The sequence below is a fragment of the Rousettus aegyptiacus genome, unplaced genomic scaffold, assembly GCF_014176215.1.
Source record: "Rousettus aegyptiacus isolate mRouAeg1 unplaced genomic scaffold, mRouAeg1.p scaffold_m13_p_2, whole genome shotgun sequence".
Taxonomy (NCBI): domain Eukaryota; kingdom Metazoa; phylum Chordata; class Mammalia; order Chiroptera; family Pteropodidae; genus Rousettus; species Rousettus aegyptiacus.
In genome coordinates, this window is record NW_023416295.1 from 76,159,861 (window position 1) to 76,183,914 (window position 24,054).

General features: G+C 45.6%; 2 protein-coding genes across 21 annotated transcripts in view; one reads left to right on the plus strand and one right to left on the minus strand.

Annotated features, from left to right (window-relative positions):
• The window catches only part of TMEM163 (transmembrane protein 163), a 342,830-nt gene extending 329,817 nt beyond the window's left edge, over positions 1-13,013 (plus strand). For all 7 annotated transcript variants that reach the window (XM_036237865.1, XM_036237866.1, XM_016164021.2 and 4 more), the window contains one exon: positions 6,582-13,013. In XM_036237865.1, coding sequence (XP_036093758.1) covers positions 6,582-6,642 — 61 coding nt within the window. In that variant the 3' untranslated portion in view covers positions 6,643-13,013. The remainder of the gene's footprint in view (positions 1-6,581) is intronic.
• The window catches only part of MGAT5 (alpha-1,6-mannosylglycoprotein 6-beta-N-acetylglucosaminyltransferase), a 321,573-nt gene continuing 306,248 nt past the window's right edge, over positions 8,730-24,054 (minus strand). For all 14 annotated transcript variants that reach the window (XM_016164010.2, XM_016163995.2, XM_016164007.2 and 11 more), the window contains 2 exons: positions 20,423-20,580; positions 8,730-14,544 (listed from right to left, as the gene is read on the minus strand). In XM_016164010.2, the coding sequence (XP_016019496.1) occupies positions 14,346-14,544; positions 20,423-20,580 (357 nt within the window). In that variant the 3' untranslated portion in view covers positions 8,730-14,345. The remainder of the gene's footprint in view (positions 14,545-20,422; positions 20,581-24,054) is intronic.

Genomic DNA, 24,054 nt, shown 5'->3' on the forward strand with positions numbered 1-24,054 from the left:
AAAGGAAGGGGATGGAAAGACAATGCTTTGATGGGCCTAGAAGGTATTTAAGTCAGAGAAAGATAAACACTATGTGATTTCACTTATATGCGGAATCCAAGGAATAAAAAACAAACTAATCAAAAACAACTCACAAATATAGTGTACAATTTGGTGCTGGACAGATGGGAGGGAAGTTTTGGGGGCTGGGAGAATGGGGTGAAGGGTTAAAGAAGTGCAAATGAGCTGATGGATGGACATGGGGATGGGAAGCACGGCATAGAGAATACAATTAGAATAAATACATTGGCTAGGTGGAGGGTCAAGGGAGGGAGGGAGAAATTGGGGGGGGGGACCATCTCATGAACTATATAGATGTCTAACCAATGTACTGTATACTTGAACCTAATTAAAATTTTAAAAAAGCAGGGACATACAGGAACTGAATTGACTAGTGTCGTGGCTGAAGGGACAGGAGTTAGAGCAGCTCGTTCTGGAGACAGAAGTGCTGGCAGACATCATTGCTCCTTTGTTGAGCCTTCTTGTCACACAGCTGGTAGGCACCATATTGGAGATTCAGTTAATCTGGCTAACATTATTCACCCCACCCAACTTGGGAGCCTAGTCTGAATGTTTCCAGTGCTTCTTCTACACAAGCAGCCTGCCTTGGCTCTTACTGCACACTTTCCCAAAATCTCTCAAAGCTCCGCAAGCCCAGCATAAACTGAAGCCATTGTTGGCTTATAATATAGCTTCAACTAAGTGTCCACAAGTGGCAGCTGGTTTTGGTTCACGGCATAATCTCTCCCATGTGTCTCCAAGCCAGGCATAAATGGTGGCTGACCTTCGCCTGCACTGAAGCCCCTCCTAAGAGGCTCCATAACCAACATACCTAGTTGCCAGCTTCAGACCACACCAGAGCACCACCCAGACAGCTCCACAAATGACACACTAAAGAGTGGACTTGACTGACACCAGAGGCCTGCTAAAGCGACTCTTTTTCCGTGTGGTCAGCCCCATCAGAACAGTGTATTTGCTGTAGTCACAGACAGCCAGTCAGCCTGAGGACCAATCTTACTCACTGAGTACACCAACAGCAATCAAGCCTTACTACAACTCCTACATGGGTCACCCCTGGAGCATCCGGCACAGGTGAATAGGGAGACGGCCCCACAAGACACCTACTACATAAGGCAACTCTGCCAAGACTGGGAGACATAGCAGCTCTACCTAATACATAGAAACAAATATGGGGCGGCAGCCAAAATGAGAAAAATATGCCTTGAATGAAAAGGAAAAAACTCCAGAAAAAGAACTAAACAGAATGGAGATAAGCAATCTACCAGATATAGAGTTCAAAATGCTGGTTTTAAGGATGCTCAATGAACTTAGGGGGAGAATAGATGAACTCAGAACTTCAACAAGGAGTTTAAACCATAAAAAAAGAATGAGTTAGAAATGCAGAATATAACTGATATGATACATTTGAGGGAATCAATAGCAGATTAGATGAGGCAGAGGACTGAATCAGCAATTTGAAAGACAAGGTCACAGAAAACTCCCAATTGGAACAGAAAAAAGGAAAAATGAGGATAGTTTAAGGGACCTCTGGGACAACATCAAGTGTAACAGTATTTAGATCATAGGTACCAGAAGGTGAAGAGAGACAGCAAGGTATTGAAAATCAATTTGAAGACATAATGACTGAAAATTTCCTAATCTGGCAAAGCAAACAGACATACAAGTCCAGGAAACAGAGTCCCAAACAAGATGAACCCAAAAAAGTCCACACCAAGACATATCACAATTAAAATGCCAAAGGTTAAAGACAGAGAATCTTAAAAGCAGCAAGAGAAAAGCAGTTGGTTACCTACCTTCGAGGGAGCTCCCGAAAGAATGTTAGCTGATTTCTCAACAGAAACTTTGCAGGACAAAGGATTGACATGAAATATTCAGTGTTGAAAAGCAAGGACTTACAACCAAGAAGACTACCAAGCAAGGCTATAATTTAGAATCAAAAGACAGATAAAAAGCTTCTCAGACAAGAAAAAGCTAAAGGAGTTCATCACCACTAGACCAGTATTACAAGAAATGAATGTTAAAGGAACTTAAGATGAAAAACAAAACAAAAAACAAACGAACAAAAAAACAAACAAAAAAAACATTAAGGAAATCTACCAAAGAAAAAAAACTCTCACCAACAAAGGCAAACACATAATAAAGGTGGTGGAATAATAAACTATAAAGCTAGTATAAAGGTTAAAAGGCAAAAACAGGAAAATCATGTGTAATTACAATAAAATAAGGGATATACACACAAGAAGTAAAAATGACCATAACAAACATGGACAGGAGAGTAATAATTTTGATTTTAGAATATACTTCCTCTTAAGTGACTGTCGGTTTGAAATAGACTGCTATAAACAGCTTGGTAGAGATGAAGCACATAGTAACCACAAACCAAAAATCTACAAGAGAAATATAAGAAATAAAGAGGAAGGAATTCAAATACCACACTACAGAAAGTCATCAACATGCAAGAGAATAAGGAACAGAGGACTACAAAAACAAATCAGTTAATAAAATGGCAATAACTACATACCTATTAATAATTAATGGACTACGTGCTCCAATCAAAAGATATAGTGTGGCCAAATGGATTAAAAAACAAGGCTTGTACATATGCTGCCCACAGGAGACCTACTTCAGACTGAAGGACATACACAGACTAAATAAAGGGGTGGAAAAAGATACTTCATGCAATGGAAATAAATGCTGAGGCAGCAATACTTAATATAAGGCAAAACACACTTTAAAACAAAGGCTGTATATAGGAAGAGATGAAAAAGGGCATTTCATAATGATAAAGGGATCAATCCAACGAGAGGACATAACTCTTGTAAACATGTACACACCCACATATTTAGGAACACTTAAATATGTAAAGCAAATATTGATGGACATAAAGGAAGGGATTGACATTAATACAGTCAGTCATAGTAGGGGACTTTATAACATTCCATCGACATCAATGGGTAAATCATTCAGACAGAAAATCAAGGAAACAGTGGCCTTAAATGACACATTAGACTAGACTGAATAATGGTTACTAAATAATGGTTAACAAAGAGATCAAGGAAGAAATCAAAAGATACCTTGAGACAAATAAAAATGAAAACACAATGACCCCAGATTTATGGGACACAGCCAAAGCACTTTAAAGAGGAAAATTTATAGCAGCAGAGGCCTACCTCAAGAAACAAGAAACGTCTCAAACAATCTACCCTTCCACCTAAATGAACTAGAAAAAGAATAAACAAAGCCCAAGGTGAATAGGAGGAAGGAAATTACAAAGATCAGAGCAGAAATAAAGAAAATAGAATCTAAAAAAAACTACAGAAAAGATCAATGAAACCAAGAGCTGGTTCTTTGCAAAGATAAAATTGGTAAACCTTTAGCCAGACGCATCAGGAAAAAGAGAGGACCCAAATAAAATCAGAAATGAAAGAGGAGAAGTGACATCTAACATCACAGAAATCTGAAAGATTATAAGAAAATACTACAGATAATTACATGCCAACAAATTGGACAATGTGGGATAAATGGATAAATTCTTAGAAACATGCAATACTTTAAGGCTGAATGAAGAAGAAACAAAAAATCTGAACAGACTGATTACTAGAAAAGAAATTGAATCAGTAATTAAAACTCCCAACAAATAGAAGTACAGTACTAGATAGATTCACAGGTAAATTCTACCAGCCATTTGAAGGACAGCATTCTCAAACTATTCCAAAAAATTGAAGAGAAGAGAAAGTTTCCAAGCTCATTTTACAAGGCCAGCATTTCTCATATCTCTTATTCCAAAACCAGACAAAGACACTTCCAAAAAAAAAAATTAAAAAAGTTACAAGCCACTATCCCTGATGAAATTAGATGCAAAATCCTAATACATTAAAAAGATCATATGCTATGATCAACTGGATTCCTAGGTTGGTTCAATATCTGCGTATCAATTAACATGATACTCCGCATAAACAAAATGAAGGATAAAATAATATGATCATATTAATAGATGCAGAAAAAACATTTGACAAAATCCAGCATCCATTTATGATAAAAACCCTCAGTAAAGTGAGATCAGAGGGAACATACCTCAACATAATAAAGGCTATGTGACAAACCCACAGCTAACATCATACGCAACGGGAAAAAGCTGAAAGCCTTGTGTTTGATATCAGGAACTGTTGGAAGTCCTAGCCATCGCACTGAGACAAGAAAAAGGAAAGGCATACAAATTGAAAGGAAGAAGTGAAACTCATTATTTGCAGATGACATGATACTACATATAGAGAACCCTGAAGAGTCCACTAAAAAAACCTGTTAGAATAAATGAATTTGATAAATTAGTAGGGTATAAAACTAATATTCAGAAATCAGGTGCATTTTTATATACTAATAAACTATCAGCAAAATTAAGAAAATCCCTTTTACAGTTGCATCAAAAATAAAATACCTAGGAATAAACTTAACCAAGGAGGTAAAAGGCTTGTACTTGGAAGACATCAAACAAAGAAAAGAAAGTAAATGGAAGGCTATACTGTGCTCATGGATAGGATTAACATTGTTAAAATGCCCATAATATCCAAGGCAATCTCTATCAAAATACCAATAGCATTTTTCACATAAATAGAATAAATAATCCTAAAATTTATATGGAACCATTAAAGACCCTGAACACCCAAAGCAATATTGAGAAAGAAGAACGAAGTTAAAAGTATACTACCCAACATCAAACTATACTGTAAGGTGGTAATAATCAAAACAGCACGGTACTGGCATGAAAACAGACACATAGATCAATGAAAAAGAATAGAAAGTGCAGAGATAAACCCACACCTACATGGTCAGTTAGTTTATGACAGAAGAGGCAAGAGTATACATTAGGTAAAGATAGTCTCTTCAGTAAATGGGGTTTGGAAAATACATGCAAAAGAAACTAGAACACTTTCTTACACTATATACAAGAATAAACTCAAAATGGATTAAAGACTTAAATGTAAGACCCAATACATTACACTCCTAGAAGAAAACATAGGCAGTAAACTCTTAGCAATAATTTTCTGCCTACATCTTCTCAGGCAAGGGAAAAAGAAAAAAATAATCAAATGAGACTATATCAAACCAGAAAGTTTTTGCACAGAGAAGAAAACCAATAAATCACAAAGACATCCTACTGAATGGGAGAAGGTATTTGCAAATGATACATCCAATAAAGGGTTAATATCCAAAATATATAAAGAACTCATACAATTCACCCCCCCCCGCCCCCCGCTGCCAAAAGAAAACAACCTCCAAACGATCCAATTAAGAAATGGCCAGAGGATGTGAATAGACATTTTTCCAAAGAAGACATACAGATGGTCAATAGGTATATGAAAATATATCCAACATCACTAATTATCAGAGAAATACAAATTAAAACCACAATATCACCTCACACCTGTCAGAATGGCTATCAGTAAATCAATGAATGTTGGCAAGGACAGAGAAAAGGGAACCTTTGTGCACTGATGATGGTATTGTAAAATGTTTCAGCCACTATGGAAATCATTATGTAAGTTTTTCAAAAGAATTAAAAATAGAACTAGTATATGACTTAGCAATTCGACTTCTGGGTATTTATCCGAAGAAATCCAAAACACAAATTTGAAAAGATATATACACTCCTATGCTCATGGCAGCATTATTTACAATAGCCAAGATATGGAACCAACCTAAGTGCTCATGAATAGATGAATGGAGATTATATATGTGTGTGTGTGTGTATGCGTGTGTGTGCACACACACACACACACACAATACATATATACAGTGGAATATTACACAGCCATAAGAAAGAATGAAATCTTGGCATTTGCAATAGGGTAAGCTGGCGTTGTGTTCCCCAACCTTTCTGGCACCAGGGACCAGTGCTGCTATGAGAATCGAAAGCCTGATGATCTGAGGTGGTAATGCTAGCGCTGGGGAGCAGCTGCAAATATAGATGAAGCTTTGCCCTCTGGCCTGCTGCTCACTTCCTGCTGTGCAGCCTGGTTCCTAACAGGCCATGGACCAGTACTAGTCCACAGCTTAGGGGTTGGGGACCCCTGCCCTAGAAGGTGTTCTGCTAAGTGAAAAAAGTTAGAGAAATACCCTGCTTTCACTTACATGTGGGAAAAAAACCATTAAATTTTACACTTGAAACACCTAGGTGAATTTTAAAAGCAGTTTTCTAAATATATGTCCACTTCTATAGATTAAATATTTTCTTGGGAAAAAAAGATTAGTGTTTGTAAGGGGAGGCAGGGAGGGGAGAATGGGGAGTGAGTGCTGGTGGGTTTCTTTTTGGGGGTGAGGAAAATGTTCTGGAAGTGAAGTGGTGATAGTTGTCCAACCTGAGTATACCTAACACCACTGAATCATGTACTTTAAAAGGTGACTTGTGTGATATACGAATTATATTTTTAAGAAATTACCTCTCCTGTCCACTTCCCCAAGGGCACAAGCCCCAGGGATCTTGGGGTCTATGTTGGGGTGACCTGTCTGTCTCCTCTCTGCAGACTCCTCATCGACATGGTGCCCAGGGCGAGGCAGACGCGCCACTACGAGATGTTCGAGTGAAGGGGCCAGAGCCACTGGTTCTGCATCTGCATGAAGATCGTCAGGATGACGAGAGGTTTCTACACAGGCAGACGGTGCCAACATTTAAGTGAACATCCAGTTTCTTTTTGGGGAAGTTTCTGTTCATGGAATGAGGCCTGCCCGGCAGGTTGGTCTGCACTGCTCCCCTCGCTCCATTCCTCCCGTCACACCCGTCAGGACAACCCGCACAGGAGGGGAGGCTGGTCTCCCTGTCTCCAGTGGGAACTGACCTTTTCTATTTTTTGGAGTAAAAAGGTTCTTGTGGGTAGGATGAGATCTCTGCATGGAAGAAAGTTCTTTGGCGGTGTCCAGGCCTGAAATGGATAGCAACTGACCAGACCCACGTCCTCTGGCCTCCAAGTGGCCCCAGCCACGTTGTAGTTCTCGTCTCTTACCTCCTGGCAGAATTTAAAGGAAGACCGTACGTACCCTTTGTCCACACCCTCTCCAGAACCACCAGTATATATCACTTCCTAATTTCTATCAGTGTATTTCATTAGTTTCATACTGTTTTACTAATCCTAAAACTCGACAGATTTATTCAAAAGGAGACCATTCTATTTTTAAAGTCCTTAGTGATATATGTATGAGCTTTGCATGGATGAACTAAGCACATGACCCTTTCTTGTACATGGAGAACCTGAACATACATGTAAAAACAAGATCCATTTTTGACAGATGTGGAACTGTTTATTTGTAATAAATAATTATATAATCTATCCATATATGCATATATCTATATGCCGTGTCAAGTGGTGATGGTACATTACAGTCTGTTAGAGATGGTTGACTCCTCTGTAAGGTACAAGATATCTTCAGTTTATGTAACTTTAGGTATAGATTCTGTAAAAATGTTCCCCAACATACAACAGTCTGTACCTCTAGCACTGCCACTTGTCCAGGTGACAGTGTCTAACCAATAAAGACCTTTACCCGTTTTGTATGGTACAGGAAGGTTATCTTTGAGAGTTATCACCACCATGGGCAGGTTTTCCCAACTGAAGGATGATGGGAAAGGTCACTTGTTCCCGGTAGAGTATGAGTGGAGACCCTTAAGGACTGTCATGATGGTCTTGGTGGCCTCTGTAGGGCAGGCCCATCCACTGCTCAGGTAAGGAAAGTGGCCACACACTCATTTGGCTGTGCCCGGGGCTCTTGGAGCTGAGCTTGCCCAGGAGGGATGGCTGCTCCCCAGGCCTCACCCCCCCACCTTCCGTGCCCATTTCCCACCTGGGCATGTCAGGCTGGGTAAGGGAAGGTGGTTTGAGGAGTGTTCTGTGGGATGTTAACATGTTATAAGGAAAAAAGTGTCGGCTGTTTGTTTGAATAGGTCTGGGAAAGGCAAGATTCAATAGGTTTCTTTTCTACAGGTTTTCTCATTGTATTTAATGTATACTGTGGAAGCTCAGAGAGGGGAGGCTAGGATGTAGCCTCCCTTAAGAACTCAAGCTTTTATTGGCACCTGTTTTGAGATTCACGTCTCACTGAACATGCTAAATCTGGGAACACTGCATGGTGTCGCCGTTCTGGGCAGTAACCAGGAACTCCACTGGCTTCAGAGAGGCTGTGCTGACGAGGGCTGAGCCATGCCCTCCAGCAGGCAAGCCCTTGGACTTGACTTTCCAAACGTTTCCAGGGCATATGCCTAAGCAGGCACTCATGGCCCACTGAGACCTGTGCCAAAAATTCTGTCAAGAGGGGGGAATGTATTCCAAGCCCTCGGCCTTTTTAGGACTGTTTTACTGAAACATCCTTAAAGTATTTTCAAACATCGGATGTAGTAGTACATAGCTATCTCAAAATAACAGAAAACAGCCCACTTCCTAATCCAGTTCCTTTCTTAGTAAATGTTCTGAAATAAGTATTGGGAGATGTGATACGAGGGAAAGAATACTCAGCAGTACATTTGTTCTCCTCCACTCCCCGAAGCGTACCTTCCTCTCAGCATTTCCAGCGGTGTGTTTGCAAACGCGGTCAGTGGAACACCAGCGTGGGGCGATACGGCTGGGCTATGTTCTGCAGGTGACCCTGCAACCCACCCAGACCCCAAAAATCACTTCCACCTGTCACACAAGAAAAGTTTATTGAAAAATAAAGTTCTCCCTAGTTTTCTCTACAACAGTGGAAAACAAAGCAGTGCTCTCTATGCCGGTACAGTACGTCTGGACAGCGACACCTCATTTGCAGAATCCTGCACTACTTAACCCCAGAGTGAACAGTAGAAAATGGTTGTTCCAGGAGCTTTTTAAAGACACAGATACGAACAGCCATTAGCTTAAAGACGTCAAGGTTTAGACAGCAACTACAGTAGAAAGGAAATCACCATCTCCTTTGGCATCAATTGTTCCACTATTGTCCTGTTACTACCTGGGCAGGACAGAGAGCAAAATGCTTCCCAAGTTTGCTGCATCTCCCCTTTGGCAGAGGTGGCTAAGTTCCTGTCCCATTGTCCCAGCCAGGCTTTCAGACCTCCAGAACGGCAAATGCTCCCTGCTTGTCCCTGAAACCCGCCCTGCGCCACCCAGATACGCCTGTCTGCCTACCTGAGGTATGAGCACATGCTGGCCTTTCTTCCCTCAGCCATGCCTCACCGGCTGAAGGAGGTGGGGAAGGTAATCTTAAGGCTCCACAAAATTGGGGATAGAGGGCATGATGCTTTAAAGAAGGTTAATTCCAATCTTATGCCCACAGGAGTCTAAGACCATTGATTCAGCTAAAGGGAAAACAAAGGAACTTAAAGACACAAGACTTCAACGAATATCTCCATATTGGACAACCGCAGTCTATGCAGAATAGGGCCAAGACAGGAGAGGAGATACAACTCCAAATCTGTCAGGGAAGTAAGAGGCTAAAACCCCAATAAAACAAAAAGCAAACTGATGTTTAGGCGATCTGAGAAATAATCACGGAGCTGTGAGCAGCCTCTGGCGTGGTTGTGAATGAAGACCTCTCCCCCCGCCCACTACCCTCCAGGGCTCCACTTGGGTGGTGGGATAATCTAGGGGTCCCCAGGCTAGTGGAATTGGCCTGGGGGACAAATGTATCTTCCCTGGGACTGGGACCAATATAAACATGTGACAGTTAACCAGTCCACGAGTTTGATCCCTGTGGACTGTACTGTGGAGGAGCCACCGTGGCCAGCAGGAGACAGACAGCAAAGGGATTTGCTAAGCAATGAGTAAGCTCAATTGGTCATTCCTTTCCCCATATATATATAAAAAAAAAAAAAAAACAGAAAAGCCTCTCTTACTGCATTTCAGAGGAATATAGTTAACTTTGTTTAAAAGGGTACAGTCTGTCAGAGAACTCATTTTAATTGCTGGCTGAAAAAGTTCCACAGAAACCTGGAATGGTCCAGGAGACATCAGTGGGGTGACGTACAACATGGGGCCAGAAGACACCCTTGTTATCCCCTGTTTACAGATTCTTGCAGCCTAGTTTCAACTGAGGCTGAAGTCAGGCATATTTTCAAATCAGTCAGTGCATTCAAGGATACAGTAACAGTCTAACCAGCAGGGTGGGTGGGGGACTTGGACATGCTAAATCAGTCACTCCTACAACATTCCATCAACCTGGAATAATATTTTCATGAATGTATTACTTTTGAATCAACAGGGAGTGAGCTCAGCTCTTTACTTCTCTAATCATATGAAATGCTAATAACAACAACAATTTAACATTTACTAGGGCTTACTATGTGCCAGACACTTCTAAACACTGAATCCTCACAAAAACCCTAAAATGCTACGAAAGCTAGGGTAATTTTTTTCCTGCATCTGAGACTATACAGCTAATTTGGCCTTTTGCTATAAAGAGTGGGTTTTCTACGCTTTGTTGAAGCCAGCAAGAATGAAAGGAACTCACTCTCAGCTTTAGGAAGTTCCCACCTTTCTAGAGAAGTCTAAATCTATGTTCATCTATCTCTTCACATGAAGGTGCTCTGAAGCCCTATAAGGATGGATGGGATTAGAATGAAGCCAATACGAAAATTAAAGTATTTTTAAATAAATAAAACAATCCAGGCTTGGGATAGTAACACATACAACAGAGCCTGTCGTTAACCAAATATTTTTCTTTTTTTAAATCAAGAATTTTGGGGGCATGGGAGAAGGTGTTAATGTCCCAATTATATACATGATCCCAGTAAATCATCTTGGAGAAATGGGGTGGCCTGCCTTGGTCTGGTCTAAAAAGCAAAAACTCACCTATAAATAACACATAGTCTCAGTCGAACCTGTCACATTTATGCCTTCACTGCCAGTGAGATGCACTGGGGCTGTCTTCTCAGATAGGAAACTAAGTCATCACTTTTATTAAACCTTGTGTTCACGAAGGAAACAAAAAAGGGGTGCATAGTCTCTCCCTTCATGATATTAACCAGATAAAGTATTTAGTTAGGGGCCAGTGCTACTAATGAGCTCAGCAGGGATTGCTCCCTTCAGTGCAATCCCTCAGCTAGGGCTGGTCTTCTGCCCCAGCCGCACCTCACCAGGCGCCTGGTGGCAGGGAGCAGAAGTCCACTGGCACACTGGCAACTAGCAGTTCCCAGGCCCAAAGACATGACAGCAGCCTGGGAAGGCATGGGCTGGCCTGGAGGAAGCCAGCCCTTGGGGTTCTCACAGCTTCACACAGGTATGTGGTGGCTTTAGGGGGCTTGAAAGGCATTTCTGGTGCCTAGCCTGAGCATCCACAGTGGTGCAAGGACAGGTCCCATCTCCAAGCTAAAAGCAGTCTGTGCTCTTCCTTCAACACCTAGCTTGCAAAAATCAACCCCAAATAAAAGTGAAAAGGCACATCAGAGAAACAATAAATATCATCAAAGAAACAGACGCTCAATATTTCTGAACATACAGCAAACACAAAAAAGCCAACTATAATCAGTGACAAAAGCCCAATCTAGGCACAAATGCAAAAATCCTCTCCATTTGTACATGTGCAAATCAAATTACATACATGAAATAAATGAGGTGTTTACTGGCATTAAAAGAAGTATGTTTCCCCTTTGAGTTTTTACACCTGAAAGTGTTTACATGTCCAAGGAAAGCTTTCTTTCTTTTAATAAATTAAATGCTTTCCTTCAAGTTTTTTAAGAACTTGGGATAACAGTGTGTGTGTGTGTGTCTGTGTGTATGTGTGCGCGTGCGTGTGTGTGTGTGTATAGCCAAATTTCACTTAGGAAAAAAAGTACAAAATGTTACATACAGATCTGGCAAGATGTGCTCATAGCACAGGAAGACACTGTTCCTGGCCTAGGGTTTCTCTCTCTGTGGAACTATCGTCAGTTACAAATTGGTTTAGAATTTATTAAGAAAAATAATGACTTTATAAACCAATGTCCCCCAATAATTTTAGTTAGAAAAAGAAAAAACACCAAAGGCCCACACTCAGATCACCTTCCTCTTCCACAATAGGCAAGAGTCAAGCCCTTTCTACACAGGGCAGATGGAAGTCCCTCCTAGTTTTCTTTTGTGGGCCACTGACCTGATTTGGGCCAAGTCCATGGAGGCCTAAGCGCCCATGTACCTTCCGTGTCAGAGCCTCTATTCATAATACCCTCAACAACTGGAATGTGGCTTGGTCTGCACCAGGAGCTGCAGCCCGACCAGCAGAACTGCGCCTCACTTTGGCCAATACTGGACTGGCGGAAGCAAGTGGCATCGGAAGTGGGGAAAGTACGTTGCTGGTCTGCCTGACTGGAGTGGCCGGACACAGGAAGAATGGGAAAAGGGAGAGAGAGAGGCCCTGAGCTCAGGAACAGCCAGTAAACAATCCTTGCAGCTTCTGGGACACAAGGCAGCTACAGTGTCTTTCCATAGAACAGAGCTTCCCAGCTTCCTTGCTTTCTGAATTCCCATGCTTGTTTAAACAGCTCTTTGCAAAAAGTTAGCTTTGCTGAGCATGGGAAATAGGTCTTGGCCCACAGGCTCTCCCTCCCGGTTGAATGCCTGCACTGACATTCTCAGCACTGGAAGCTCCCAGAAGAGCCCAGGAGAGGGCAGCACTGGCTCAGGAATTATAGGCTTGGGCCCGCAAGCAAATTCCCACAATTCAGGGTGCAGCCAATGGGCCCATTCATAGGGAAAAGCAGCTAACAGCAAGGATAGCAGTTATTTCTCCTCCAACTGCAGGGAACTGCCCTTGCAAAGCTTAAAAAAGCATACTAACTCACACCCTACTACCAAGGTTTCCTTTGGACTTCTGCCCTTGCTAGCCCCGGCCTCCTCATCAGTGCTCTCCCTAGCACATGTACTCATGGGACACATGAGGGGGGGGGGACCCTAGTTGCCCCTCCTTAGCCTTTCCATTCTCAAGGACTGGAGGTGTGATTCAGACCCACTGAGAAATGAGCAAAAAAAAAAAAAAAAAAAAAAAAAAAAAGACTGTGCATTTGGTATTATTTATGCACCAAGGAAGAATCAAGGAGCAGGCAGAATCTGACTTCTCATAACCTAAAGGCTCCACTCTCTCATTGGTCCTCATGAAACAGATTCCTTCATTTAGCTTCGCTTCTCGAAGGCCCGCCCACCCATTAGTCTTGCTAGCTGTTCTATCTGGTGGGGGCTGGGCCAGCTGCCCAAGGGCACTCACGGTGCTGGGAAGCCAGGACTGCTGGTGGTGCCAAGGCACTCAAAACCACCCCCGAGAGCCGGGACGTTCTGGGATAGGGAGAGGGCTCACTTACCTACCAGCATGGAGATGCCAGGGGCGTCGCAGGAAACATACACTTATACCCAGAGAACTGAAACAGTGCTTAGTGGGGGTGGGGTGACAGGGGCGGAAAACTCACACGAGAGCAGAGCACAGGGACCCTGGGGGTCAAATGAATTTGACTGGGCCAACGTGCCAACTGGCTCAACCCCCTCAGAATATTCACATCTGGAGTAAAAGCCAGCATCACACTCCCTTGCGAGCCACCCCCATCCGCATCCCCAAGGGGGAGCAGCCAGGACAGTGAGTCACATTCATCTTGGCCTGCCCTTGCTCCCCAGGCCAACATCAAGTTGACAGAGAGCCCTGCATGCCCAGGGGGCACCTGCCCCCTAGATGCCATCCCTCAAGCACACACACAAGATTTTCTTTTGTTTTGCCACTATCCACAGCAGGGAGGTCCCCACAGCTGCTCTAAGTGTGTCACCAGCCCCAAAGTGCACCCTGTCTCTGTCCCTCCTGCACCCCGCCTGAAGTTGACAGATACATTATAGAGAAGGTGGATGGTAAATGGAAAATCAAAAAAGACGTGTGATCCCTCTTTGCCCTCCCCTGATTCCCGTCCCTCCCTCCCAAATAAATAACTTAATGGATTCAGGAATGTTCCCATACAAAGTTCTTTCCAAGCAGCCCAATTCCTCCTCTGGTTTTGTTTTGTTTTAAGTGAATCTTGAGATTCTCTATCCTGGAGCAGCTGCATCGACAGATTCTCCGTACAGTTGCTCCTCAAAAAATAAAACGAAGTTGTGCTGGGAAGAAGCCAGGCTCCCCTCCTGCTCTCGTTTTGTTTTGGGGAAAACTCCACTGCGGTGCTCTGACCCAGTAGGAGCATTCCCAAAGCGAAACCTTTCAACAAAAACTTCAGGCTCTGGCAAGAGTCCCTGAATGAGGCCTGCACCCCCCGGCTCTGCCAGGACGGGGCTGGAGCCACTGTGCTCCCCAGTGGAGTGCATGTGGGGCCATGTCAGTGGCCACTATAGACAGTCTTTACAGAGAGCCACCTGGCCTTTGATGAAGTCCCGGCAGGGGCAGATCCTCCGGTGCCTGGGGTGGGCACCTGCACAGCTGAACAGCAGGAGGTCACCTTGAAACACACAGTGCTTGCTCCTGGGGTCAAAGGAGGGCACCAGGATGTCCTTGGCCAGCTCTGAGCTTTGGCAGATCACCTCGTACCTGAAGAGGAACAGAAAGGCACACAGGTTGGGACTGTGCTGTTACTGACTCCCATGGCCCACCTCCTGAGGTGTGGGGGAAGCACGTTTGGTTCTCTGGCTATAGAAACGAGATGACAGCCACCCTCTGACCCAGCAAATTACCACCCCAAGGGATCATGGCTTGAGAAAGGTATGCACCTGAATACGTGCGAGTGGGGATAATGTATGGAAGGCTGCTTAGTGAGGCTCGCCTGTAGTAGAGAAAAACTAGAAATAACCCAAGTCCTCACCAAGTGGGCAACAGCTGAAAAATTATGGCACATCTGTGCTCTGGGAGTTTTAAGCAGGCCTTGAAAAAGAATGAGGTAGAAATGCAAGCACAAGCATGGAGCGCTGTCCTGGAGGAGGCAAGTAACAGAACAGGATGTACAATGTGATCATCCTATGTGTGATGGTATGCGTGTTAGTGTGTAGGAGAGTATACGAGTGTGTGCGCGTGTGTGAGAAAGTGTGTGCATGAGAGAGAAGGGAGGAGAGAGAGAGAGAAAGTGTACGTGTATGTGTGTGTACAAAAAGTCGAGAAGGCTACACACCAAAGCCTTCATAATGGTTACTTTTAAGGAGTGAGATTGGGGTACAGACGTGCATTATTTAAATATTTTTAAGAACTATGTTTAATGATTTTACTACTGGCTTACAGTTTCTTGCTATACTGCTTTACTCTCCCACTGTAGAGCAATCAGATGGTGTGGGGGGCACGGGGAGGGGCTATCCCAGGGGCATGAATTCACTGGACCTTCGCAGCCACCCTCCCAGCAGCCATGGAAATAATAACCTCCTCTTCCGCACTCCTAGAGATTAGTGTCTGAGGCTTCAGGACGTCCAGAGCAGGGGTTTGAATCAAAGCTTGTGCTCTCAGTCCCCTGGCATCTTCCCCTAACAGCTGAACTGTCAAGAGTGCTGGATACCCCTCTGCTTTGCTTTCTCAGGCTGGGAACACTGCATGGGGGCTACAGGTAACCAGGTATTCCTGCGCCCAATGATACTGGCCTCTTATCTCAAGGAAGAGCCTCGTATCTTCTCCTCTGGCCTGGGGTACACTGGGCCCGCTCACCTTGGCTCCCCCAGAACAAGGAGGCCTCACCAGCTGTCCAGCCTGTTGTCCCATATGCCAGGTGGGAACCAGTTCAGAGAAGAAGGTGAAGGGGAGGGGGGCAGGCACACCTGGGTTTGTGTTCTGGCTTCATCTCCTATGAGCTGTATGACCTTAGACAAATGACTGAGCCTCTCTGTAGTTGTTTCCTCTTCTTTCAACCGGGGATAAATAATCTTAAACTCACAGGAGAGGTGCAAGAGAGACCTTAGTGCTTATTAAGCACTTGGCAGAGTCTAGCTCTGGGTACGTATTCAGTAAAGGGTAACTATTATCATAATTACAAGCATCAGCGTCACGATGATCACCCTATCCTGGCAGGCACTGGATGGGCCATGCCACCTTCCTCCCTTGCTCTACGCTGTGAATTTACAACACACCAACCTTTTCCTTTTTGCTTTGTTCACAGAGGTCTTGATTCTTTCGGACAGGGCAGGAATTCAGATGGAGAACTCAAGGTTTCCTGCAGCCTCTGGAAAGCTTCCAAATGTTGGGGAAAAGCATGGTACCCCACTGCTCCCACCCCTTCTTGTCCTCCTCCAGTCCCACTACCTGCCTGACCATGCGCCCTTGCCAACTTCAGCCAGGCGACTCCCAGCACATCTGGTGGCGCTTCTGGCGGCTCCCTGGGGCTGCCAGCCTGGCTCCCAGTGCTCGGAAGGGCAGCGCCCCCTCTCATCCTGCTCCTGCAGGCACCGGGGGGCTCTGTGACTTCCCTACATGCCCTAACACCTCTGGTCCTGGCATGCCATGGAGGCACCCAGAGGGTTAAGGGCATGGACCATGAAGGCGAGGGCAGGAAGTGGGGATTTTATGACTTTCCTAAAGGAAAATGAGTTAGAGATTCGGGTCTTCCAGGGCCTACACAGGATATCCCTGCTGGGCACTCCACAGAAAGGGTCTTCGGAGCTCACTTGTACATTAAAAGTTCCCATGTGGAATGTGGCCTTGGAACACAGAGGTATGCTTATGCTATTTATTTATTTAGTCCAATTTACAGCAGCTGGTATGTCTTAACTCAAGCCATCTCCTGGTGTACTGCTAACCAGGAGTGTAGAAATCTCCACAGCTCGTCTCAGACCCCACGGCAAGGGGTGTAATTGTCAGGAACCATGAAGGAACCCTCCTACTCCCGCCCTGGGTCGTCTGGACTCAGGCTCCAGGCACAGCCCCCCAGGTGTGAGCACACTTGTGCATGAGTGTGAGCACATTTTAGCCGAGGCTGCGGTGAAAGTGGCCTGCTTGCCTGAGGACAATGTCCAAAGACCACTCCAAAGTGCTCAAGCAGCATATGTTCCAAGACCCACGGGTGACCCACCACGAGGCAGCTCCCCAAAGGTTCACTTGAGGCAGTGTCATGGGCATGCACGGCTCTGGCTACTTCTGGATGCCATCCAAGGAGCTTTCCCTTTTATTAGTAAGTGCGTCCCTGTCCCATAGCCCTGGGCAGTCAGGAAGGCCATGCCATCATCCTTGCTTAACTAGTAAGCCCAAGTCATCAGAGAGGCAAGGTGACTTTCCCCAATCGCTGGAGTACATCCAGAATTCAGACAGCCTCCCCAGCTCAGCGATCCTCATTTTCAACCCATGGACCCCTTGCCTTTCCAGGGCACGCACGTTGCCAGTTTCCGCCTCTCCATTCCTGCGATGTCTCTCTTGCTCCTCCCACCCTCATCCTTCCGTTCTCTCTCTCTCTGCCATTCACACTCCCACCACCACTCATTCACACACATACTCTCTCACACTCGCTCAGACACCCCGGCACAGTGTGCCATTTCCTTTCTGCAGCCCCTTGCGGTGCTGACCTCCCCAGCTGGCCTGAACAGCTTCCCTTACAGGATGGGAGCTGGTGCTTCTGAGGCCCATCAGTCCTCGGTTTACATTTTATAGCCCTTGAAGGAGGATAAAAGGGCGAACACCCATCTTCCCATGGGGTCACTGACTTCCTGAGAGGACAGAAGCCGCCCATGCTTCGTGACACAGACGCAGGGTGAAGGGAAGGAAGCTGGCCTTTCTCCTCCCCTCTTCCCTGCTCTAGAGTTCCCTCCCTCACCCCCTGACGTACTTACTCCAAACCCATGTTGGCCAAGTGTCCCCAAATCCCTGATGACTCAGGGCTACCTCCCTTCTCTCAGGCGGCAAAGTGCTCATACTCTAAACTTCATGGTTCAGAACTCCCCCGAACTCAATAATCTAATATTTTAGGAGATACAACTTGAAAAGGTGGCAAAATTATGAATGAGGTCTCACATGAACACACATTCCAATTCATGGAGCCAAGGTCCTCCCCACTGGGCCACACTAGCATGGACTCCAGGTCTTCCAGAGCCTCTGTCCCTTGGTCTGGGTCAGTTCACCCCTGAGTCATGTCCTTTGGTCTGGGTCAGTTCACCCCTGAGTCATGTTCTGTGCATAGGAGTTCATAGTCACCCCTCCAGCACTATGAACAGGTGCTCAAAGACTAGCTGCCTGATTCCCCAATTCAAGACAACAGTGTGAGATATTCCAAAGGACTCAATTCATGTCATAATCCGCGCCCCAAGTTGGAGAAGAAAAAGCAGCACTGGCTTGTCGGAGGGCTCACTGCTAATTGGGCATGCATATGGATGGGCCAGGGTTGCCCCAAGCTGAGGAGGCTTTCATCAGACTGCCAGGTAGCAAGGGTTTTACAACATTATCAGTATTTACAAATGCAAGACCAACGTACTCAATAAGGCTCTTACATTCAGAGAATTAATTTCCGGCAGCTTTATTGCCAAGTTAGCATTCACTGTAGACTCAGGAAGAAAACCCACATATCTACAGTGAGGGGGTGGGAGGAGGTGTTAAGCAATCCCACAGCACAGGGCCTGGTTCTTCCATCTCAGCCAGTGGCCCCAGGCCTGCTTCAATGCCCAAAGCTCTGGAAGGGGCTGTTCTGCTCTGTCTTCAGCACTGGCCACACAGTGTCTCATCATCACCCAGGATGTCCCCATTTTGTAGGTGAGAAAATTGAGGGAATGGAGGAAAGTGGCCCATTAACCCTTTTCTGTCCATCTGGTAGACCTAGACCTCTGCTCTGGAGATGGGCTGGCTGTGTGGGGCCCTGTGCTATCTGGCCCAGGCCCCGATCAGGGGACTTGTGCAGCAGCCCTGACCCCAGCCTGGCTAGGAAGGACCCCAGTGAAGGAGTCACATTTGGATTCTACTCCCAGGTTGCAGAGTCTCGTGTTCCCTCCTCTAGAGCGGGGGACAGGGGTGCCTATAGACAGCTCTATGTGTACAGTCTGCAGTCTATCCCCAGTGAACACAGACTCCGATACAGAGACAGACACTTGGGGTTCTCAAACGTCCACCTGGCTACGGGAGCTGTTTGCAAAAGGAGCTAGAGGGAAGGCCCTGCTGGAACCCTAGGATTCAGCATGTGTGCTATTAAAATGGAAGCTTCTAGTACCATTACAGGCTTTCCATAAATCTCAGACTACCACTACCTCTCACAAAGCCTCACTGGTCACAGAGCAGGGCACCGCACTGACTCTGGCCGGTCTGGCGTTCATTCTGATGGTGAATCAAGGTAACCTCTGGTTCTGGTCTTCACGGGAAAAACAGCATTTCCCACATCCCTCCTCAGGACTGCTGCCGTGTGGGTGAGATGCTAGCGGCCATGTGCTCTTTCCAAAAAGGATGAGATGGTATAAAAGGGTGGTATAAAAATACCACACTTGAGAATTAGAAGACTGACAGGTGGGACCAGGCCAGCTGAGACCACTGTGCACAGATAAACACAATGGCCAACCGCATTCTCTCACAGGGCGTGAGACAGAATGGGGGTCAGGCAAGCCTCAAACCTGAGTCCACTCTACTCCTTAAACGTCCTCTTCAAGACTGGAACAGCACTACTGCTTTGCTGAATATCTAGGGCTCAGATGGCAAACCTTTTTAGGGGAAGACACGTAATTAGAGCTATCCAGGTGGTGGCAGAGGCTAGGTAATTAAGAAATATGTGGCCCAGCGTGATATAGAAATGAGATTTGCACTGACAGGGGGTCGTGAGTCAGAGGCCAAAAGAAACCTCACTCGGAAATTTGGGACCTGCAAATGCCTAGTTCAAAATGCCAATGCACGGGGGCAGGGATGACACCAGCAGACGTAATGCAAGCACGAGGGCAAAAGTTCAAGCAACACAGACGGTTCCTCCTGGGCGCAGCTCTCGTCTCCAAACCTGGTGCTGCACCCCCCGCCTGCTAAGCGACCCCGCACAGGCAGGCTGCTCGCCCTGCAGGAGGGGAAGGTGGACATGGGCTTTGCTGTGGGCAGTTCTGTGCCAGGACGGAAGACTGTCACCTGCTGCCTGCACTGCTCAGACGCTGCTGGGGGCCATCTGGGGTCCTGGCTCCTGCTAGGGCATGCCAGGGCCGGGTCCATTCGTGCTAATGATTCTGTGCCCATCTCTGCCCTGATGGTTCCTGGGTATATAACATTAGCAACTGAAAACCCCCCACAATCTCTAAGCCCAGATGTGGCATTATTTATGCAAATACAACACCCCCAAATTCTAAATATATCAGCATACCAGGTAACCTCATCCAACCTAACTATAAACATGCTAGGCTAACTACTGTTGGGTGGATCATGCTGCAACCTGCTCCCCTTCCCACATCTCTTCCCGGCAGCCCACAAGCCTGGACATGAAAACCTCATGCCTCTCAACCCACCTCTCACCCTCTAGTCCAGGTGAGCTGCTCCGCCCAGACCCAGCACTTACTTCAGCATGTCCTTGTCCTTGTTGAGGTGCTGAAAGAAAGAAGGCTCACAGATGAGCTGGTTCTCCTGGCACACCTGCTTGCAGGACTGTCCAGGCTCAGCAAGCTTTACCTGCAGGGCACTGAGGGGTGGCCACATCACTTGCCCGTGGCAGAAGTCCTGGAAATGACAACAAAGCCATCAGCCAAGGGACCCAGGGTGCAAGTGGGGATTCCCAGCTTGTCAGGCAGTCCCCTGATAAGGAAGAACAGCTCACTGTGAGAGCAGTAAAGGGGAGGAGGTGGCAGCCAGATGGACTTGGGTGGGAACTGGGCTCAGTCAGAACATGTCGTTGGGCCAGCTATTCACCTTTCTCTCCACCAGCTTCCTCAACTGCTGAAAGGGACGACAACAGTATCTCCCATACAGGGTTCCAGGATGAGCGGTAATACGTGCTATGTGCACAGCCCCGGTGGCCGGTCATTATTACTGCCATCAGCAATCACGCAGCCCAGCTATTTAAAGCCTCTGCCCTCCCTGGCCCATCCTGGGGCCCACCTCCACCAGCTGTTCTATTCTGTCACTCTAATTCCACAGACATTTCGATGTCTACCTAATTTGGCAGTTACCTAAAATGACACCGTTTTGTGAACACTGGTTTCGACTTTGTGAAGCGAAGCACAGTAAGGTGTCTGCATTCACTGCTGACAGAACCTCTCGTGGGGCACGGCCTTGGTGAGGGCTCAGGGCTTGTTGCTTGAAAGTAAGTACAATACCGCACTAATTCAACGGCTAGAGAAGCAGTCGAGACGTGATAGGACGTGAAGTAACCTGGCGCCCCCTGCAAAGAGAGGTGCCCCCAGCATGGAACTACAAAGGGGATTAAATTAATTATAATGTGTAAAGGGCCTGATATAAATAACACTATCTATGATTAGCTCTTACTGCTACTACATACAAGGGACTTTCTAGGCCCTTGGGGGTGACTCAGTGAAAAAAAGAAAAAAGGTAACCAAACCTCCACCTTCATAGTGGTTATATTCCATGAGACAGGAAAACAAGATGAACAAATTATATATAATACAGAAAAGGTGGTAGGTGCTCTAGAAAGAATGAAGTGAGGGAAAGGAATCAAGACTTGGGGGAGAGGTGTTCGGATAAGGCGACACTGAGAAGGTGACATCTGGGAAGAGACCCGAGGAAGTAAAGGAGTGAGCCATGCAAGAATCTAGGAAGAATATTCCCGGCAGACGCGAACCAAGAACAGAGGCTCTTGGCAGTGGGGTGGCGAGCAGGTGCCAGGAGGAGCAGGGCATTCCATGTGGCTTGAGCAGTGTGTGCTGGGGGCCAGAAGTAGGAGGAGATGGGGTCCGGAGGTCCCAGAGCTTTGGGGGCCCACATAAAGCTCTGGCTTTTCCTCAGAGTGAGATGGAAGCCACTGGAGAGTTCAGGGCAGAGGAATGACAGGATCTGCTGTGCTGAGAACGCACAGCAGGAGCAAAAGCAGAGAGATAGGAAGCTATGTGACAGCTGCAGGGGAGAGATACTGGCTTCTCAGACCAGACCAAGGCATCTTTGTTCAATAAACCTCCATGAAACACTTATGACTTTGAAGGTTTTCTCATTCATCCATTCAAAACTTTACAGATGACGATTAAAACCCTCGCTAGGTGCTGAAATTATGATCATGAATGAGACACAGTCTCTGGACTCAAAGGCTCAGTGTACAGTAAGAGAGGCTGACATTTAAAAAATTCAAAGAGCAATACAAAACAGATGTCCAAGCAGGAATGCACAGGTCATTTAAAGCAAAAAAAAAAAAGTTTGTGGGGAGGGGAAGGGTGATGGCGGTACCAATCAGAGAAGGAGTCCAGAAAATAGGGACTTCTAGGCTGGGTTTTGTAGGCTGAGTAGGAGTTAGTGGCTTATCACTAAATGGTGCTTTGTAGATAACTGGTGCTCAATAAAGCGCTGTGGAACTGAATTGAATGGTGTGGCATCCTGGGACTTAGACAGAAGTAAAAAAAGACAATATTCAAGAGGCTTTCTATAGACAGAATGAGACATAAACAGTAATTTCCAATTTGGTTAACAAACCCACTCAGAACATGGAACATCTGCATTCTTCTCTAACAATTATTTCAACCAGTCACCAAATTTCCCTACATTTGCTTGATTACTCTGAAAATTTCCTGCAGTAATTATAACAAGTAAGGTTTATTAATCAACACAAATTTGTAGAAAAAGCAATGTTCTGAACACATGAACACAACTAATTGTGAAAAAAAAATAAGGTGCTGCCTTAGTAGTGAAGGCTAAGCAACAGCTCGAAGAAAGTTATCCACAAAAATACCAAAAGAACTGGAAAAGATGGGGGTGGGCTGCTCCCCAGGAGAGAAGCACTGGGTGGAAGGGCTGGGTTGCCCCGCCCTCTTGGTTGTAGGTAACGAGATCTTTCCCACAAACCCTCCACTCCCACTCAGTCCTGGCCAAATGTTCAACAGAGTTACGACGTCAATGACATACGAGGCACAAGTGGGTGTCTGTGGAAACTCACATTGTCTAGAACCAAGAAGACAGGTTCATATACAGGTCTGAAGGCAGGATATAGAGGAAACAAGGTCAGGAATTTGTAAAAACAAAGTGTCGGGGCCAGTTCTAGGTCGTGAAATTTGGGATTTGAGCCAAGTTCAGCCATGGATTTGATGGTTCAGAGACGCATTTGTTCTTTATGTTACAGGTAGGAAATCCAGGGCCTGGCACAGAAAAAAGTTTTCAATATATATTGACTGACCGACCAGATTAAACATCTTTCAGTTGCCTGTTGGTACCCACCATTCTCACCTGTGCTGTCCTCAAAAGAAGTGACCTTGTCCACAGGTGGCCCCTGGGGCTGATTGCCAGCAGTGGGAGTAAATCTGTGTTTCCATGAGGGCACCAAAGAAGGTGGCTGGGAAACTGAGCCCTGCTGACTAATCTCCATGATGCTCTCCACACACCTGAATCAACATGCCAACGAGCTCACTCTTGAAAGAGTCAGACATAAACTTCTCATATTCCATCTCCCCCTACTAGGAATCTGCCCAGGAGAAAAACATATGTCTACATGCATGTAAATGTTCATTCTTCACAACAGCCACAAGGTGGAAACAACCCAAATGTCCATTGACTGATAAATGGATACACAAATTCAGTATATCCATACGAAGGAATATTAGTCAGCAATAAAAAGGAATGAAGCACTGACTCATACTACAATGTGCACAAACCTCACAAACACACTGAGTAAAAGAAGCCAGAAATCTCCGGCAAAGGTAAATCTGTAGAGACAGAATATGGTATCTTCCTGGGGCTGGGTTAGGGAGCAAGGACTGACTGCAGATAGGCACAAATGAGCTGTTTTGGGTGATGGAATTGTTATAAAACTAGATTGTGGCAGTAATTGCACGACTCTATCAATCTGCTAAAAAATCATTGAATTGTACCTTTACACGGAGTGAATTTTATTGCCTGTAAATTATACTTCAATGAAGCTGTTTTAAAAAACACACCTTGGCTTCTGGGCTCCTGAAGCAGCAAGTAGCTAAGGCTTTCAGAGGACCTATTCTGTGCCAGGCACTGTCTTAGCCCTAAATATGTATTAATCTATCGACC